This window comes from Bos javanicus, chromosome 10, assembly GCF_032452875.1.
Source record: "Bos javanicus breed banteng chromosome 10, ARS-OSU_banteng_1.0, whole genome shotgun sequence".
Lineage (NCBI taxonomy): Eukaryota > Metazoa > Chordata > Mammalia > Artiodactyla > Bovidae > Bos > Bos javanicus.
In genome coordinates, this window is record NC_083877.1 from 43,072,741 (window position 1) to 43,094,044 (window position 21,304).

A 21,304-nucleotide genomic window follows, 5' to 3' on the forward strand; every position below is an offset into this window, starting at 1 on the left:
AGTTCTTTTAAACCAGTGATTCTTTATTGTATTTCTAATTACTAAAATCTGTAGTGGAATTTCATACTTTTTAGAGGATAAAAATGTGCAGTAATGAAAGAAAAAAAAAAGTAATGCCTCTTATCCAGGAGCTCTAAAACAGAGTAATTTATAACTTTCTTAGAAATAGCTAAGCTTTAGTTAAATGAAATGGTAATATTAAGTAAAGAGTAAAGATGGAAAAGTATGTGAGAGTTCATAAGATATATAAGCTCACATCTTAGCCAAGTTTGATCACATGGCCTGAGAAATAACTTTTCCCACTGATAAAATTCCACTGGCCTATTTTCATTTTTGGATACCCCTTTCATTCTGCTTCCTTTGCCTATGGGCCTGCTGAATGGAAAAGTAGACTCTTTGTAAGCATTATGCATAAAACATGGACTCAAATGCAACACATTTAGTTTCCACAAAAATATATTTAATAAGCTTGTTATATAAAACCAAACATTTAACATTTTCAACATTTTATCAATAATTCATATTCATCGATATCTAACTAGAACTTTATATTTTGAAAGATTACCTAAACTAAAAATTTATTTACATATTTACAACATGTGTAAATATAACTGAACGGCTATTTCAACAAGTGTGGAAATTCACAGAATTGTAGAGATTTATAGGCTAGCTGTGCCATAAATTTGCCTGCAGTCAAATGTACTGTGCTAGTTATGAACAGTGTCTTAATAACTACTAAACCAAAAGGCAAATAAGTTGGGAGGAAAATGCCAACTTTTAAACTTCTGTGACAAACTCTTAGAACATTAAAAAATACATACAGTCAAATTTAATGACCAAGATTTCTTAATGAATCCCTGATTGTCATTTTTGGCAGCTCAACCCAGTCTTTTAGGATGGCAGCGTGCTATGCTGTTGGGAAGCGACCTCAGTCTTATCAGAACCATGTTACTAAATGCCGTAAGAGCCCTGGCCCAAAGGAAGGAAGTAACATTAGCAACTCTTGAGTACTGTACACAACTTTCCCACACAGGCTGGAGCCTTTTACCTAAATTTATACCTGAAACATTACAGGTCCTTCACCCTTTCATACCAAAAAAATATTTTCCCAACATGTTTTAAAACAGTTCTTTACAGCTGGGGGCAGGGCAGAGTAACCCTATATATTATATATAAAAATGTATCACAATAAAGGTTCCAAGTCCTGTTTTGTTTTGAACTACACAATGGTAATACTTAAACCATCCAATTCCAGACAATATTCCATACTACAGCAGTAAACGCTTTTTAAATACTGCATACATTATCTCTTTCTCTGTTTTTTAAAGAAAGGTACTACTATTGTGACAGTTTACCAACTGATCATTTCCTATTTAATATCTGGTTAAATGACATTTGTCTCCATCAAGAATATGCAAAGCAGTTTTCAGATATACAGCATTTAGAGTGTCATTGTTGGCCCTTAAAGTGATAAACTCATTTTTTCTCAATAAAATAATATTTTTAATAACAAAATACATGTAAAATTAGAACTTTATAATTTCCAAAAAGTAAGCTGCCTTTATTAACCAAAGTATTTGCAGTTTTTTAATCTGTGAAAATATTTTAAAGCCCTTAAAAAACTTAAATTTTGTTTTTAAAAAATTAACTTAAAAATTCTTGCCATGTTGCTGGGCATACCACTGCTGTCTCTGCTTACGATTTTCCAACTCTGTGAGAAGAGCCTGTCTGTAGGCTTCATACATTTTAACGATCTGTTCCAGTTCTTTCATGAAAAGCAACTTTAGCATTCCCTGGTATGTGTCCAGGTCAGCCAGCTGAAAGAGTTCCCACTTCAGAATATGGTCGTATCTGTTTTAAAACACAATCAGACATATGTTCACACCATATACATAAATATATATTTATATTAGTAAATTGGTCTATTTTATAAGTATCAATTTTACTATAATTAATAAACCACAAACTTCAATTAAAAATAACCAAGTTATTATCTGCTAGTTAAATACACTTTTTTAGGAAGAGGAAAAATCTGCTAATATTACTTCATTTCAATTTAAAAATACCTATTTTGTTCATCTTATGTATCAGTTATTCTAATATTAACACTAGGTAATAGTGAACACTGATTTCAAATCACTGTGGTTCTGTAATTTTGAAGAACACATTTCATGCTGTTCTTAAGTTCATCCAAAGTTAACTGTCAGGAAGGTAAGAATACTTTAGACCATACTGTCCCTCAAAGAACAGTACAAAAAAATAGGCAAGATCATTTGTGTCATTAGTGTTGATAAAGCTTTTTGAGGTATACTGTTCACTATAGCAAACAAGGAACTAAGCAGGTAAACAAATGAAAAGGAACCATCATTAGTGGGCTGCATAATCCTGAGGCTGCGTATACGCTATTACAAACAACAACAAAAAACAGAAAAACTCAAGCCGAAAGGAAAGAACAGCTCTTTTCAGAATGAGAATAAAGACTGTAGAAGACTGCATGATATGGGGATGGACTCATGTAAGTTTACATTTATATACATTTCAGAAGGCTTTTAGTCCCTTTTCAATGGGTAAGTACATCACATACTGCGACGAAGTATACAACAATCTACTAAAGTGGTAATTTACACTTTGCATTGAAAGGGACCTGAAGACAGCATTCTAATCCAATCATCTTATTTTATGGATGAAACCTATAGAGGTGTGTATGTATATACGTGTGTATATGTGTGTGTGTATATGTGTGTGTGTGTGTATATATATATATATATATAAAAATAAAATTGTTCAGTGACTAAAAGATCATAAAGGTAGAAAACTATAGGGACCAAGATATATGAGAATAATAGTTCTGAATGATTAATACCTACTGAGACTAGAAAAAGAACTAGAGCAAAGCATATACCTATATATTATATTTCTCAAATCATACTGCAGAACAGACAGGAAAGAACTTTAACTGTAAATTCTAATAAATTTATTCTTAATAATTTATAACATTTCCTACCCAATGATTCTTTGGTAACTAATTTATCATCTTATTCCAAGGGGATCATATAATTTTTTTTTTAAAAAGGGAAACAGCAAACAAACATAAAGCAGCCACTATGAGCCACGTACTGTGCTTGGCATGTTGACATACATTTCTATGCAACTTGGGTATGTGTACCAGAATACCAGAAGCACAAAATCACAAGGTAAATATAGTTTGGACCCCAAATTTATTAATTTAATTAATGAGCACTGCAAATTTACTAACAGATAAACTTAACAGAAAGCTAAGTTTATAAAAAATAAGTTATATTCTCTTTAGATGGAAACTCCAATTGTTGGCCAAATTGGGAGTCATACTACAAAAAATACTGAGTCTCCATGAAGAAACTATTTGCCAACTATTTGCCAAATTGGAGAAATACTACAAAAAATACAAAGTCTCCATGAAGAAATAGTTGTAAGGTATTTCCTAGAACCTCTGCCATTCATGTAGCTTAAGATTTCACTTATTTGTTTGAAACAAATTCATAATTCCTAACAACAACAAAAACCCTTAATCTCCTTAAGTCTGAATTTCATAGCTAAGGGGCATTTCAGCAATGTCTACTGATTCAAGATGCTTAAATTTATGCCAGGTGAACTATAAGCATGTTAAAGCTCATTTATCATCTGGATACTTTATAGAAAGAAAAAGGAGAGAGAAGAATAAATATAGTAATATTAGAAAATATCAAACTTGTTTTTAAGACATGTTTGGGCTTCCCTCGTGGCTCAGTGGTAAAGGACCAACTTGCCAATGGAGGCAATGTGGGTTTGATCCCTGGGTTGCGAAGATCCCCTGGAGAAGGAAACAGCAACCCACTTAAATACTCTTGTCTAGGAAATCCAATGGACAGAAGAGCCTGGCAGGCTATAGTCTATGGAGTCATAAAAGAGTCAGACTCAATTTTGCAAGTAAACAACATCATTCTGTATACACATTCAAGTTTTTATAAAGAAAAAAGCTTCAGATAACTTTCTGACTTCCCATCTCAGCATTTGGCATCAAGAATAGGATTTTGTGTAGAAGCAAGAAAATCAAGAGTATTTAGTGAAAATACTCTGGGAAGAGGAAAAAGCACTCTAAGGAAAACCATAAATAATAAAAGTATGCAATCTGTCAATTTCCATTCCAAATCCTTGCCCCTGCTGTTTCTGTATAGTGACTTCCCTCTGCCTATGCCTGCTATTTACTTTTTTAAAGAAAAAAAAATGTATGTAATTCCTATTCTTAATGAGCCAAATAACCTGCTTCAGTTTAACTTTTGGCCACTATACTCTGTACAGGTAAATCATTCAGAAAATAGGATGTAAACTACTCCAGTATCCTTTTCTTTTGCTATATTTTACCTACATCAGTATTCTATTCAAACGGTACTATAAATAGCCTATATACACAAATAGCAACTGCTGTAATGCTACCAAAAAACCTGGTTCACACGCCAATGGATGCTGCCTTCAGGAGCCCAGAAAGTACTGCTATTCCAGGCCCCAGGTATGGTATATAGCCCAAGTTCCCTGTGCCTGCCTTATGTAACAGTATGCCCACTCCCTTTCCTCCTATACCCAGAAGTGAGTCAACAGTGATACTGCAGGATCATAGACACAGGAATAAAATAGTCTGTGCCACAAACTATTGGGGACTGGGGTGGGGGCGTGTGAGGAATAACAAAGTAAACATGTTCCTGATGTTCTTTTTCCTGTTAAAGATTAAATCTTTTAATATTCTCCTATAGTTTAGCTTGCTGACAATTACGTAATACATTACAGACTTCTATGATCAAACTTAGAAACCTAACTTTACTAAACCAATAAATAATTAGAATATTATCTGTTCTAAGCCAGTTCTAGAAGTATATACAAACATTACTTTGGTAAGTTACTGCTAGAGATAGAATTAAAGCACTTTAGAAAGCTAGATGATGTCCATTGTTTGTTAAACAAGAAGAAAAAACAAGCTAATTTTTTGGCTAAAACCTCTGGGATGAGATAAGTAATTGATTCTCCATTATCTAATTCATAGATAACAACTCATCTTTTGTTGACAGACAATATTAACCACTTCTAATCCTCTTCAGAGACAAAAATTTAGCATCAACTAAAAGGTTTCTAGACCTCTTGTTTTAAGCAGTAAAGGAATACTTGCTCCTTTACTGCTTAAACAGGACTTATAAATAAACTCTTCTCACTGGCCCATTCTGGGAAAGTTCTGATCTATTTGAAAAAAGTTTAAGTGGTTAATTTCCTATAGTTTTTTTTTTTAACATTTTGATTTGATTTTATTTTTAAACTTTATATAATTGTATTAGTTTTGCCAAATATCTAAATGAATCCGCCACAGGTATACATGTGTTCCCCATCCCGAACCCTCCTCCCTCCTCCCTCCCCATACCATCCCTCTGGGCCGTCCCAGTGCACCAGCCCCAAGCATCCAGCATCGTGCATCGAACCTGGACTGGCAACTCGTTTCCTACATGATATTTTACATGTTTCAATGCCACTCTCCCAAATCTTCCCACCCTCTCCCTCTCCCACAGAGTCCATAAGACTGTTCTATACATCAGTGTCTCTTTTGCTGTCTCGTACACCGGGTTATTGTTACCATCTTTCTAAATTCCATATATATGCGTTAGTATACTGTATTTATGTTTTTCCTTCTGGCTTACTTCACTCTGTATAATAGGCTCCAGTTTCATCCACCTCATTAGAACTGATTCAAATGTATTCTTTTTAATGGCTGAGTAATACTCCATTGTGTATATGTACCACTGCTTTCTTATCCATTCATCTGCTGATGGACATCTAGGTTGCTTCCATGTCTTGGCTATTATAAACAGTGCTGCGATGAACATTGGGGTACACGTGTCTCTTTCCCTTCTGGTTTCCTCAGTGTGTATGCCCAGCAGTGGGATTGCTGGATCATAAGGCAGTTCTATTTCCAGTTTTTTAAGGAATCTCCACACTGTTCTCCATAGTGGCTGTACTAGTTTGCATTCCCACCAACAGTGTAAGAGGGTTCCCTTTTCTCCACACCCTCTCCAGCATTTATTATTTGTAGACTTTTGGATCGCAGCCATTCTGACTGGTGTGAAATGGTACCTCATAGTGGTTTTGATTTGCATTTCTCTGATAATGAGTGATGTTGAGCATCTTTTCATGTGTTTGTTAGCCATCTGTACGTCTTCTTTGGAGAAATGTCTATTTAGTTCTTTGGCCCATTTTTTGATTGGGTCGTTTATTTTTCTGGAGTTGAGCTGTAGGAGTTGCTTGTATATTTTTGAGATTAGTTGTTTGTCGGTTGCTTCATTTGCTATTATTTTCTCCCATTCTGAAGGCTGTCTTTTCACCTTGCTAATAGTTTCCTTTGATGTGCAGAAGCTTTTAAGGTTAATTAGGTCCCATTTGTTTATTTTTGCTTTTATTTCCAATATTCTGGGAGGTGGGTCATAGAGGATCCTGCTGTCATGTATGTCGGAGAGTGTTTTGCCTATGTTCTCCTCTAGGAGTTTTATAGTTTCTGGTCTTATGTTTAGATCTTTAATCCATTTTGAGTTTATTTTTGTGTATGGTGTTAGAAAGTGGTCTAGTTTCATTCTTTTACAAGTGGTTGACCAGATTTCCGTGCTTGTGATGGGTCTGTTAAGATTTTCTATTTCTTCTTGGTCCAGTTTTGGAAAGTTGTACTTTTCTAAGAATTTGTCCATTTCTTCCACGTTGTCCACTTTACTGGCATATAATTGTTGATAGTAGTCTCTTATGATCCTTTGTATTTCTGTGTTGTCTGTTGTGATCTCTCCATTTTCGTTTCTAATTTTGTTGATTTGATTTTTCTCCTTTTGTTTCTTGATGAGTCTGGCTAATGGTTTGTCAATTTTATTTATCCTTTCAAAGAACCAGCTTTTGGTTTTGTTGATTTTTGCTATGGTCTCTTTTGTTTCTTTTGCATTTATTTCTGCTCTAATTTTTAAGATTTCTTTCCTTCTACTAACCCTGGGGTTCGGAACATACCTCAACATAATAAAAGCTATATATGACAAACCCATAGCAAACATTATCCTCAATGGTGAAAAATTGAAAGCATTTCTTCTAAAGTCAGGAACAAGACAAGGGTGCCCACTTTCACCATTACTATTCAACATAGTTTTGGAAGTTTTGGCCACAGCAATCAGAGCAGAAAAAGAAATAAATGGAATCCAAATTGGAAAAGAAGAAGTAAAACTCTCACTATTTGCAGATGACATGATCCTCTACATAGAAAACCCTAAAGACTCCACCAGAAAATTACTAGAAATAATCAATGACTATAGTAAAGTTGCAGGATATAAAATCAACACACAGAAATCCCTTGCATTCCTATACACTAATAATGAGAAAACAGAAAGAGAAATTAAGGAAACAATTCCATTCACCATTGCAACGGAAAGAATAAAATACTTAGGAATATATCTACCTAAAGAAACTAAAGACCTATATATAGAAAACTATAAAACACTGGTGAAAGAAATCAAAGAGGACACTAATAGATGGAGAAATATACCATGTTCATGGATTGGAAGAATCAATATAGTGAAAATGAGTATACTACCCAAAGCAATTTATAGATTCAACGCAATCCCTATCAAGCTACCAATTTCCTATAGTTTTATAGCTAGTTCAAAGAACCAGAGTTGAAAGAGACTATAACCTTTGGAAGTTTTTTTTTTTTTCCCCGTAAGAACCAAAGCATTCCATTTAAGTACCATCTTTTTCCCCTCAAAAGGAAAGCTTTTTAGCTATTTCTAACAATTGCTATAGAGCAGACATAGCAATATAGAAAGAATAACCCTGCTCAATCTTATCAACTCCCAGAAACAACAAATGTAAACAGGCACATATTCTTCCAAACTTACGGAAACAGAAATATATGTACACATTATATATGACAGGATCAGCATATGAACAAAGGCTATATGCAGCAGTAGTCAGTGCTATCAAGACTGAAAGAAGAGAGGGAAAAGGGGAAGACAAGTCTGCCATCTCTCCTCATCTCATTTCTACACTATATGGATTGTAAGATAAAAAGGCTTCTGGAGGTGAGCTCAGACACCAAACCTTAACTTCTATGGATAAATGTCTACAGAATTTCAAATCAAATAAAAACCAGACTTGTGACAAACACTGTTTATACTTTGTAGAATAATATCTATAATTAGAACCTATTTAAACATTACACTTAACAAGGCTTAAATTTGACTTACAGAGGAAAAAACTGATCCTTTTAGACCAAAACCTTGAAATATCATCTTACCTCTGCATCAGGCCACATATCAACAGCCATGAATTTACAAACTGAGAAGACTGAAATAGATGTAAGGGAATGTTTATGTTGGCCAAAAATAAATAATTCATAGTAAATGACCACCCCAACCAGTTAAGACTTGAAGAAGCTGAACAGTTCTATGAAGATCTACAAGACCTTCTAGAAATAACGCCCAAAAAAGATGTCCTTTTCATTATAGGGGACTGGAATGCAAAAGTAGGAAGTCAAGAAACTCCTGGAGTAACAGGCAAATTTGGCCTTGGAGTACAGAATGAAGCAGGGCAAAGGCTAATAGAGTTCTGCCAAGAGAATGCACTGGTCATAGCAAACACCCTCTCCCAAAAACACAAGAGAAGACTCTACACATGGACATCACCAGATGGTCAACAGCGAAATCAGACTGATTATTTCTTTGCAGCCAAAGATGGAGAATTCTGCTCTATACAGTCGGCAAAAACAAGACCGGGAGCTGACTGTGGCTCAGATCATGAACTCCTTATTGCCAAATTCAGACTGAAATTGAAGAAAGTGGAGAAAACCACTAGACCATTCAAGTATGACCTAAATCAAATCCCTTATGACTATACAGTGGAAGTGAGAACTAGACTTAAGGGACTAGATCTGATAGAGTGCCTGATGAACTATAGACGGAGGTTCATGACATTGTATAGGAGACAGGAATCAAGACCATCCTCAAGAAAAAGAAATGCAAAAAAGCAAAATGGTTGTCTGAGGAGGCCTTACAAATAGCTGTGAAAAGGGAAGCGAAAAGCAAAGGGGAAAAGGAAAGATATACCCATTTGAATGCAGAGTTCCAAAGAATAGCAAGGACAGAGAAGAAAGCCTTCCTCAGCGATCAATGCAAAGAAATAGAGGAAAACAGAATGGGGAAGACTAGAGATCTCTTCAAGAAAATTAGAGATACCAAGGGAACATTTCATGCAAAGATGGGCTCAATAAAGGACAGAAATAGTAGGGACCTAAAGGAAATGGCAACCCACTCCAGTATTCTTGCCTGGAGAATCCCAGGGAAAGAGGAGCCTAGTGGGCTGCCATCTATGGGGTCGCACAGAGTCGGACATGACTGAAGCGACTTAGCAGCAGTAGCAGCAGCAACAGAAGCAGAAGATGTTAAGAAGAGGTGGCAAGAATACACAAAACACGCACACACACAGAAGTCACTCAGTCGTGTCCGACTCTTTGTGACCCCATGGATTGTAGCCCACCAGGCTCCTCGGTCCATGGGATTTTCCAGGCATGAATACTGGAGTGGGTTGCCCTTTCCTTCGCCAGGGGATCTTCCTGACTCAGGGATCAAACCCGGGTCTCCCGCATTGTAGGCAGACGCTTTACCGTCTGAGCTACCAGAGAAGCCCATCAAAAACACAGAAGAGTAGTAGTAAGTTTCAAAAGGATGTCAGCTTTACAGATAAAATCACAAAAGAACTGTACAAAAAAGATCTTCACGACCAAGATAATCACAATGGTGTGATCACTCACCTAGAGCCAGACATCCTGGAATGTGAAGTCAAGTGGGCCTTAAAAAGCATCACTACGAACAAAGCTGGTGGAGGTGATGGAATTCCAGTTGAGCTATTTCAAATCCTGAAAGATGATGCTGTGAAAGTGCTGAACTCAAATTGCCAGCAAATTTGGAAAACTCAGCAGTGGCCATAGGACTGGAAAAGGTCAGTTTTCATCCCAATCCCAAAGAAAGGCAATGCCAAAGAATGCTCAAACTACCACACAATTGCACTCATCTCACACACTAGTAAAGTAATGCTCAAAATTCTCCAAGCCAGGCTTCAGCAATATGTGAACTGTGAACTTCCTGATGTTCAAGCTGGTTTTAGAAAAGGCAGAGGAACCAGAGATCAAATTGCTAACATCTGCTGGATCATGGAAAAAGCAAGAGAGTTCCAGAAAAACATCTATTTCTGTTTTACTGACTATGCCAAAGCCTTTGATGGTGTGCATCATAATAAACTGTGGAAAATTCTGAAAGAGATGGAAATACCAGACCACCTGACCTGCCTCTTGAGAAATCTGTATGCAGGTCAGGAAGCAACAATTAGAACTGGACATGAACAACAGACTGGTTCCAAATAGGAAAAAGAGTACGTCAAGGCTGGATATTGTCACCCTGCTTATTTAACTTTTATGCAGAGTACATCATGAGAAACGCTGGGCTGGAAGAAGCACAAGTTGAAATCAAGATTGCTGGGAGAAATATCAATAACCTCAGATATGCAGATGACACCACCCTTATGGCACAAAGTGAAGGGCAACTAAAAAGCCTCTTGATGAAAGTGAAAGTGGAGAGTGAAAAAGTTGGCTTAAAGCTCAACATTCAGAAAACTATCATGGCATCTGGTCCCATCATTTCATGGGAAATAGATGGGGAAAGAGTGGAAACAATGTCAGACTTTATTTTTGGGGGCTCCAGAATCACTGCAGATGGTGACTGCAGCCATGAAATTAAAAGACACTTACTCCTTGGAAGGAAAGTTATGACCAACCTAGATAGCATATTCAAAAGCAGAGACATTACCAACAAAGGTTCGTCTAGTCAAGGCTATGGTTTTTCCCAATGGTCATGTATGGATGTGACAGCTGGACTATAAAGAAAGCTGAGCGCCGAAGAATTGATGCTTTTGAACTGTGGTGTTGGAGAAGACTCTTGAGAGTCCCTTGGACTGCAAGGAGATCCAACCAGTCCATCCTAAAGGAGATCAGTCTGGGTGTTCATTGGAAGGACTGATGTTGAAGCTGAAACTCCAATACTTTGGCCACCTGATGCAAAGAGCTGACTCATTGGAAAAGACCCTGATGCTGGGAAAGATTGAGGGCAGGAGGAGAAGGAAACCACAGAGGATGAGATGGTTGGATGGCATCAGTGACTCGATGGACATGGGTTTGGGTGGACTCCAGGAGTTGGTGATAGACAGGGAGGCCTGGCATGCTGCGTTTCACGGGGTCACAGAGAGTGGGACATGATTGAGCGACTGAACTGAACTGAATTCCAAATTCATTGTGTAATCATTCTAAGTATCCTAAACTTTCTAAAACTCTTCTTTGGCCTATTTTATGCTGGTAGTTTGGTTTTTGAAATGCAAAAGAGTAAGGCTACAAAATGTTACCTTATATAATTTTCAACAGCTCTACACATGCAATTATTATATGTAAAATACCTAGCAAAGTACCAGAAATTTAATACTTAATAAATGATAATAATTATTAAATAAGAAAATAATAACAACAAAAGTTAAGAGTATGAACTTTGGAATTAGATAAAAGTCTGAAATCTACCATTTAATATATGTATGATCTTAGCATAGACTAAGTTATTTTCAGCTATAAAATAGGTTTGGGGAAGATAATATGAGAGAACATATCTGAAAGTTTAGCACAGGATGGTTCAGGAAACAATGCATTATCAGTAACTATTTATAATACTTTCAAACATCCCCTTTTCTGAAATCACAGCACTTTGTATATATCAGTCACTGATCTTTATCACACTGGATTAGATCTGAGTGCTTCTGTTTTCCAAGAGAGCTCTCTGAGGCAAATATTTCATTTATTCATGATTATATTGAACAGTGCCTCGTGTGCTCAGTCACTTCAGTCACGTCCGAGTCTTTGGGACTTCATGGACCACAGCCCATTAGGCTTCTCTGTCCATGGAATTTTCCCACCAAGAATACTGGAATGGGTTGCCATGCCCTCCTCCAGGGGATCTTTCTGACCCAGGGGCTGAACCCACATATCTTGCATCTCCTGCATCAGCAGGCAGATTCTTTACCACTGCACCACCTGGGAAGCCCTGAACATTGCCTGCTGCTGCTGCTGCTAAGTCACTTCAGTCGTGTCCGACTCTGTGCGACCCCAGAGACGGCAGCCCACCAGGCTCCACCATCCCTGGGATTCTCCAGGCAAGAACACTGGAGTGGGTTGCCATTTCCTTCTCCAATGCATGAAAGTGAAAAAATAAAGTGAAGTTGCTCAGTCGTATCCAACTCCTAGCGACCCCATGGACTGCAGCCTTCCAGGCTCCTCCATCCATGGGATTTTCCAGGCAAGAGTACTGGAGTGGGGTGCCATTGCCTACTACCCTACAAATATCCTCAATGAGCCTAGCAAACTCATAGCCATCTTTAAAAACTAGCCCCATATATTTTCCTTTTGGGGGCAGCTTTCCTTGCTCACTCATAATAACAATAAACTACTACTAAGGCTTACTCAAGTTAGCTGCTGTACCATTTTGCATAATCACTTAAGCTTCACTACATTACGTAAGGTAGATAAAATTACTATCCACTATGTTTCAGTAGAGTAAAAACACTTAGAACTAAGTTCAGTAACTTGCCCAAGGTCACTCAGTTAGTAGGTAATGGAGACAGAAATCACACTTTCCTTCCAGATAGTTTCCTTCCTGACTGATCTTAACCACTATCCTATACCTTTAGTGCAAAAATAACAGTCATCATTTACTGAGAGTTCTTTTAATGTGCAAGACACTGTAACACATATTTTAGATGCATTATTTTACTGAATACTTGATAAACTTAAGAGTAGATACTATTACTATCTCCAATTAACAGAGGACAAAACTAAGTTAAGCACCCTGCCCAGAGTAACAAAGCTAAGGTATCAATGAACACATATCATCTCATCCCAGAACCTGAGTCACCACACATATTTCCTCACCACCCTTGTGTCCTGCTTGGGTTCACCTATGTACCTAGAACTTACCCAGGTCCTTCCTTTTATCACAAGGCACTGTATCACTTATTTGCAAGTTATCCTACCCATACGAGAAGGTAAGCTTTTCACTGCATCTCTATGTAACAGCCTAGGTCTGCACATTAACAGAAAGTGAAGATGCAATAAATGTTTGTAAAACTTCTATTTCTAGTCAATGACTTTTAAACTTTATAAGCTGTGATATCCCTTTTTAAAATAAAAGCCCAATATCATTGAGAAAAAACACAGTGCTGTGTGGTTTAAGCAGCCCAGAGACTCCCTTCAGCCTTCCACTCACAACAAAAATCTGTGCTGTAAATTCACTTACTTCACAGGGGCTCGAGCATAAACCTGAAGCCAGTCAGGAATTTCTGCAGTATGGTAAGGATTTGCAGGTACCAGAAGGGGCTGATTTCTTTCGGTTTGCTGTGGCTGGTATGTAACAGGAGGAGGTTGATCATACCGAGGTACACTAAGAAAACAGAATCAATGTGCATTAGGATAATGGCCCTAAATAAAACAAGAAGTATAAGAATACTATTTGTTTTTCCAAGTGCCTCTTGCCCAAACTTCTACCACCTTTTTTTTTTTTTAAACTATACTACAGGGGAAGTAAAATTCACCTTCTCTTGGAAGCTTATAGGTCATTAGTGATATATAGAGAAATTAAAAGACGCTCACTCCTTGGAAGCAAAGTTATGACCAACCTAGATAGCATATTCAAAAGCAGAGAGAGACATTACTTTGCCAACAAAGGTCCGGCTAGTCAAGGCTATGGTTTTTCCAGTGGTCATATATGGATGTGAAAGTTGGACTATGAAGAAAGCTGAGTGCCGAAGAATTGATGCTTTTGAACTGTGGTGTTGGAGAAGACTCTTGAGAGTCCCTTGGACTGCAAGGAGATCCAACCAGTCCATCCTAAAGGAGAACAGTCCTGGGTGATCTTTGGAAGGACTGATGCTAAAGCTGAAACCCAGTACTTTGGCTACCTCATGTGAAGAGTTGACTCATTAGAAAAAGACTCTACAGCTGTGAAAGATTTAGGGCAGGAGGAGAAGGGGACGACAGAGGATGAGATGGCTGGATGGCATCACTGACTCGATGGACAGGAGTTTGGGTGAACTCTGGCAGTTGGTGATGGACAGGGAGGCCTGGCGTGCTGCAGTTCATGGGGTCTCAAACAGTTGGACAAGACTGAGCCACTGAAGTGAACTGAAGCTAATCTTTACATATTTTTAAGAGGTTTCTTCTGGCTGATATTTATTCAAGGGCAACATCAAAAGAGGCTATAAAAAAATTCAGAGCTAAGTTATAACCTTTATAAGGAGGCTTAAAACTAGAATCATAAATTTTAGTAATAACTAAGTAATTAGCTATAAATTTATATTGGAAAAGGTGATAATTTTTCTCAAAGTTAAGAATGGATATTTTCTTTCTCCTTTAGGTTGAAAAGCGAGTATGGAATAGATGTTAAAGTAGTAATGAGTACTGTGCTTGAACTATCCACCTAACTATACCACTTCCTTTCCACTTTTACAACCTTACAAGAGCGTAAGGGAGTTAGAGCTGATTAGAGCCTGTTTTAAATCAGAGACTTTAAAATAAAAAAGGCCACATTTTCAATTATTTCTAACAGCCTATACGTGTTGGGGGAAGGAGGGAGAACAGCAAGGTGGGGTGAGAGCTGTTCATGGGAAAATGCTAAGGAAAGCTTGAAGGTTCAAGGTACCACTTGAAGGTGAAAGACTGAATTCTGAGAGAGCAAACTGGCCTATTCCAGACTTGGAGGCAAAACTGTTAGAGCCTACCTCCAAACATAAACGTTTATGTGTATATCAGAAAAGGTCATTCCAGTACTAAACTAGGACTAAAGTGTAAGTGTTGGATTACACTGTAGTTAACAATTTAAAGATCAGTGTGCAAATGGTACTGAATTTTATCTTCCACTCTTTCATAAATAGGTGCAAAGTGAAATATTCCTTGATAGCACAGTTGGATGGGAAAGAACAGAAGTGGGAAAGAACTGAGGCTTTGAAGTCAAACTGGCCACTTACAAGTTGTGTGAATGTAGACGAATACTGCTTCTCTACTCTAAACTTTAGCCTCCTGATTTGTAAAACTGGAATAAATTCATACCAGAGATGACTGTTCTAAGGATTAAATGGCCTAGTATAATAAAGAGTTATGTATAAGAATTAGCATATTACAGACAATCAAATAGCTACTAATACTACCTATCTGAGATTAAAGGTGTTTACTCTCTCCTTTTTAAAGTCTACAGAGCTGCTGAGAAAGGCAAACTGTAAAACTGCTTTATAAACTATTAAATTCTACAATATAAGATTAATGATGACAAACAGAAAACTAAGCTCACTATACACTCAAACTTTGCTATGGACCAGAAAGTCTGCATTTGGTGACATCAAACTGTAACCACATTTTGCTGTCTTTTTTTTTGGCAGGGAAGGGGGCGCATTTCTATCATTTTCTATCATTTATTCATTCAACAAACATCTACCTGTGTGAATTTCTGTGTTTGGTGCTGGAGACACAGCAGTAAATAAGTGGGACTCATCCCTGCCCTTGGCTAAGAATTGTGATCAGGTGGGAGGGACAACTGACAAATCATCCCCATGTCACAGGCCTGAAAATAGAAGCCAAGGAGAGTAGCAGCAGCCTGCCTGAGATGGCGGGGACAGCAGGCAGAGCGGCCAGAGCTTGGCGAATGCAGAGTGCTGAATCTGGCTCTTCTGAAGGGAAAACAACGTCACTTGTTCAATAAACACTGAATGAGTGCCACTAAATGGAATCACTGGAAAAAACCTGCTTTTCCAAGTTGAATTAATAAATCCAAACATGTAAAATGATTAAAACAATACAATAATGATAAAGCTTAGTTTTCTGGGTGATAATATTAAAATGTATTTTCAAAATAATTATAATGGTTCTAAAAAATGCAAAAGTATGCTCTAACCAAACATTTGTGCTCTGCTAGATGATACTAAGCAACAGCTATCAACATGCTGATGATATTCTACCCATTTTTAAGGCTCAGTTCTTAAGAGCTCAATGTCGTTAACTGCAAACATTTACAATTTCATTACTAAACAGTTTATGTACTTTGAAATCCAGTGTGTATTTTACATGTATAACCCATCTCCACTTGGATTAATCATATTTCAAGTGCTCAACAGCCATATCTGACAACTGGCTACAGAATTCAAAGGCTAAAAGTCTGGCTATCAGTGAAATCTACTGATAGGCCAGCATCAGTCAGAATAACCCAAAAGATCACTGGCTATATTTATCAAACAGATCTGAGATGTTCTGGACAGTTTCAATTTTTGCTTTCTTACCTGGCAACAGTTAAGAAACAGAACATAAAATATCTGTAAACTGAATAAACAACAAGACATCATTATAATTCAAAAGTAGAGTCTACACATTCAAAGGTAGGTCTGTATTTTAAAAGAAATTTAAATGTAAAAAGATGAGTATTTTATTTATTTCAATCTCTGGGTATCTTTAATAAAAACATTCTAGCATATTAAAACAGAACCTGATCATAAGAATATTGATCCTGTTTTTGAGGTTTATTTAAAAAGTTTTTTAATTATTAAAGTCATTCATTACTAAACATAAGTCCAGAAGCTGTGAAAGATAGTTTTCAAATCAAACATCAGGACACCTTTCTCTTTGATGAAAATGTAAGTTCAAAATCTAACATTAGACAATCTCCAAACAAAAGGGTTAAAATAGTCAATACTCTACCTTGGAGCACAAGGATGCCTATATTGAGCCTTTTTATTTGTGTGATCTACATAATAAGTTCCAAATTCTGATGACTCAACTCGTTCCCATCCTGGAGGAAGTCCTTCTCGCTCAAGAGGATGGCTCCAATGAGTTGTATTTGTGTTGTGATCTATGTAATATTTCCTCCCTCTCATTGTCCAGTCCACAGACCAGCCAGGAGGAAGGGGTAAATCTTCAGAACCATGGTTAGCTAAATTTCCTAATGATGTAGCAGCAACTCTCCCAATACCTGAGAGGAAAAAGAGAAGAAACAGAACAGTTATTATAGATAAAAGATATACCATATGAAAAACTCAAAACTATCCAAATTATATACTCTCCCATTAAAAATCATGATTTTTACTGTTAGAAATAAAATTGTTCTTAAAACTAGTCAATGTTGCTGCTACTGCTGCTAAGTCGCTTCAGTCATGTCCGACTCTGTGCGACCCCAGAGATGGCAGCCCACCAGGCTCCCTTGTCCCTGGGATTCTCCAGGCAAGAACACTGGAGTGGGTTGCCATTTCCTTCTCCAATGCATGAAAGTGAAAAGTGAAAGTGAAGTCACTCAGTCGTGTCCGACTCCTAGCGACCCCATGGACTGCAGCCTACCAGGCTCCTCCGTCCATGGGATTTTTCCAGGCAAGAGTACTGGAGTGGGGTGCCATTGCCTTCTCTGAGTCAATGTTACTGTTATTTAATTACAAAAGGAGAAAAAAAAAACTAGAATCTATGAAATTAGGCTCTTTTGGTTGATGCTTCCATCACCAGACCATACAAATATTTAATTACTAATAAAGATAATTAAGCATGTATACTGCTAAAGGAAAGTGGGGAAAAGAAAAATTCATCTCATTCAAGAGTTAAGATTTGACATTTCATCTAAAACAGCAAAAATGAACTTGTAAAACTATTCCTAGTTTGTGATTTCTTAAAAATAGTATGGCTAAAAAACAAATAATCTGGCTGTACCATAAAACTATTAAGGAATTTTACCAAGTATAAGGTAAACATACAAAATCAATTAAATATTTTTATATTAGTAACTGAAAACAAATTATACCACTTATAATAGCTCCAAAAATTTAAATATTTACATATCAAACAAAAAATTGCAGGCTCAGTATGCTGACAACTACAAAACACTGATGAAAGAAATGAAATGGATGTGGTCAAGATGGTGGAGTAGGAAGACCCTGAACTCATCTCCCATAGGCACACCAAAAATACAACTACTAATATTTACAGAGCAACTATTGATGAGAACAACCAGAATCCAGCAGGAAAGATCTTCTACAACTAAAAATATAAAGAAGGAACCACAAGATGGGAAGGAAAGGTGGAAATGCAATATAGTCAAGACCCTTACCTCCAGGTGGGCAACCCACAAACAAGAGAATAATTATAACTGTAGAGATTCTCCCCAAGGGGCAAGGGATCTGAATCCCACATTGGGCTTCCTCACCAGGAAGACAAGTCCCCAGAACTTCTGGCTTTGTAGGCCAGCAGTGCTCTCTTTCAGGTGAACCAGTGGGCTGTAAGAAATAAAGACTCCACTCTTAAATGGTGCACACAAAATCTCACACACTCTGGGACCCAGGACAGAAGCAATAATTTGAAAGGCGCATGGGTCAGACCCACCAGCTAATTTTGGAGAGCCTCCGAGAGGCAGGCGGAAACTGGGGACACACACTTGTGGCAGATGTTTCAGGAATTCGTTCTATCTCAAGGCCACTGGTGCTGGTAAGTGTCATTTTGGAATCTTCCTTTTAACTTATTAGCAAAAGGACCTGGCCGTGCCCACCAGTCTATGAGTGCCAGTACTGGGACACCTCAGGCCAAGTCAAGCAAGTAGCCCAGCTGGGACACAGCCCACTCACCAGCAGGCCTCTTGTGCCCTGAGTCTCGCCACGACACGTCTCTGTCCACCAGAAGGCCTAGGACCCAGGCCCTCACACCAGTATACAAGCACTGGTCCTGGAATCCCCAGCAGCGTCATTGGAACCTGGCTCCAGCCACCAGTGGGCTGGCACTAGCCTCAGGACCAGCCTCACCCACCATCAGTTTCAGATGTAACACTATAAAACTCCCAGGAGATAAAACAGGCAATACATTCTTCAACACAAGTTGTAGCAGTATTTTCTTAGCTCAGTCTCCTAAAGCCAAAAAAAAAATAAAAGCAAAAATAAATGGGACCTGATCAAACTTGAAAGCTTTTTGCACAGCAAAGGAAATCATGAACACAATGAAAATAACCCCATAGAACAGAAAATATTTGCAAATGCTGCAATCAACAAGGGGTTAATATCCAAAACATATGAACAACGGATACAACTCAGTATTAAAACAAACAACCCACCCAACCAAAAAGTGGACAGAAGACCTAAATAGGTATTTCTCCAAAAAAGACATTCAGATGGCCAACGGGCACATGAAAAGATGCTCAATATCGCTAATTGTTAGAGAAATGCAAATCAAAAGTACAATGAGGTATCAATTCACACTGGCCAGAATCATCATTTTGAAGTCCATGAACAGTAAGTGCTGGAAAGTATGTGGAGAAAAGGGAACTCTCTTACACTGCTGGGACTGTAAACTGATGCAGCCACTAAGGAACACAGCGTGGAGGTTCCTTAAAAAAATAAAAGTATAGTTGCCATATGATCCAGTAATCCCATTCCTGGGCGTATACCTGGAAAAGAGGAAAACTCTAACTGGAAAAGATACAAGCACCACAATGCAGTATTTATAATACTCAACATGGAAGCAACCCAAGTGTCCATCAATAGACAACTGGCTTGAAAAGATATGGTGTGTGTGTATACAAATATATGTGTACATGCATAAGGCGTGTATACATGTATAAAACACACACAACGGAATGTTATTTAACCCTAAAAAAGAATGAAATATTTCCATTTACAGCAACACATGGATGGACCTAGAGAATACTATTGTTAGTGAAGTCAGTCAGAAAGAGAAAGACAAATACTATATGATGTCATTTATTTGTGGAATCTAAAAAATAATACAAATGAATCTACACACAAAAACCGAAACAGACTCACAAACATAGAAAACAAACTTACGTTTACCAAAATGGGAGAGGAGGAAAAATTACGAGTATGGGATTAACAGACACAAATTATTATACATAAACTAGGTGAGCAAGAAGGATTTACTATATAGCACAGCAAATTATGGCTCAGTGGTAAAGAATCCGCCTGCCAATGCAGGAGACATGGGTTCAGTTCCTGGGTTGGGAAGATCCCCTGGAGAAGGAAATAGCAATTCACTCCAGAATTCTTGCCTGGGAAATCCCACGGACAGAGAAGCCTGAAGGGCTACAATTTAAGGATTGCAAAAGAGTCAGACATGACTTAATGGCTAAACAACAACAACAACAGGGAGTCCTAGCCAGGATCTTGTAATAACCTATAATGGAACACAACTGCAAACAACAAATTACTATGCTCTACTCCTGAAATCAACACAATATTGTAAATCAACTGTATTTCCATAAAAAAATAAAGAGAGAGAGGGGTAAAATCCCTAGATCTAATATATATACACCAAGACTGCCAAAAGCAGATGGGGTAGAAGAACAGTAAAGAAAGAAGTGGAAATAAGAACAGAGTACTGCGAAAAACTACTTAGCCCAACACACTACCCTAACCCTTTTCCCTACTCAATCCCCTACCTCTCTAGCAACTACAGCAGCCAATTTCAAATAATTGGCAGAGAAAAACCCAAATTATTCAATAACATATAATAAGGACAGCATAACATCAATTTTTGTAAGAAAAATTGAAGCGGCAAAAAGGTGCAAAACTTATGAAAAAGAACATTCAAAACAATGTTGAGCCAAAGCAGAGAAAAAAATGAAATTAAATATTCTGCCACTGCCATAAATTGAAAAATGAATGAAGCAATTAACTCCCTGAAGGAAGATCAAAAAGAAGAAAAACAAGAGCCCCAAAAAACAGATGTTAAAAAAATCAGAGATAATAGGTGTGCTTAGGGAAAGAATGATGAAGACAAAAACTGGAAGAATAAACATGAAGTGTTCGTTACAGTAAGAAACCTGGCAACTCTTAACCAAGTGCTTAAGATTAACATCACCAATAATGTCATAAAGAGATCATGTATCTCCTTTATATGACATGATGAAGACACTTCACCTCTGGTATTCTTTTCATAAACCAATATGCCCAGTCTAATCATGAGAAAAACATCAGACAAAATGCAAATCGAGGGACAGTCTACAAAACATCTGACAAGTATTTCTCAAAACTTGTCAAGGTCATTAAGAACAAGAAAAGACTAAGAAGTTGTTCTAGACCAAAGAACACTGAGGAGATATGACAACTAAATGTAATGAGGTACTCTGCATTGGATCCTGTAAAAGAAAATGACATTAATGAAAAAACTGGTGAA

At 37.5% G+C, this 21,304-nt stretch overlaps 1 protein-coding gene across 1 annotated transcript in view; it reads right to left on the bottom strand.

Annotated features, from left to right (window-relative positions):
* Positions 1-438: 438 nt before the first annotated feature.
* Positions 439-21,304, bottom strand: part of SAV1 (salvador family WW domain containing protein 1) — a 31,201-nt gene continuing 10,335 nt past the window's right edge. Inside the window, exons 3-5 of the mRNA XM_061430946.1 lie at positions 16,847-17,117; positions 13,404-13,547; positions 439-1,851 (exon numbers count right to left, since the gene is read on the bottom strand). Of these exons, the coding sequence (XP_061286930.1) occupies positions 1,650-1,851; positions 13,404-13,547; positions 16,847-17,117 (617 nt within the window). The 3' untranslated portion in view covers positions 439-1,649. The remainder of the gene's footprint in view (positions 1,852-13,403; positions 13,548-16,846; positions 17,118-21,304) is intronic.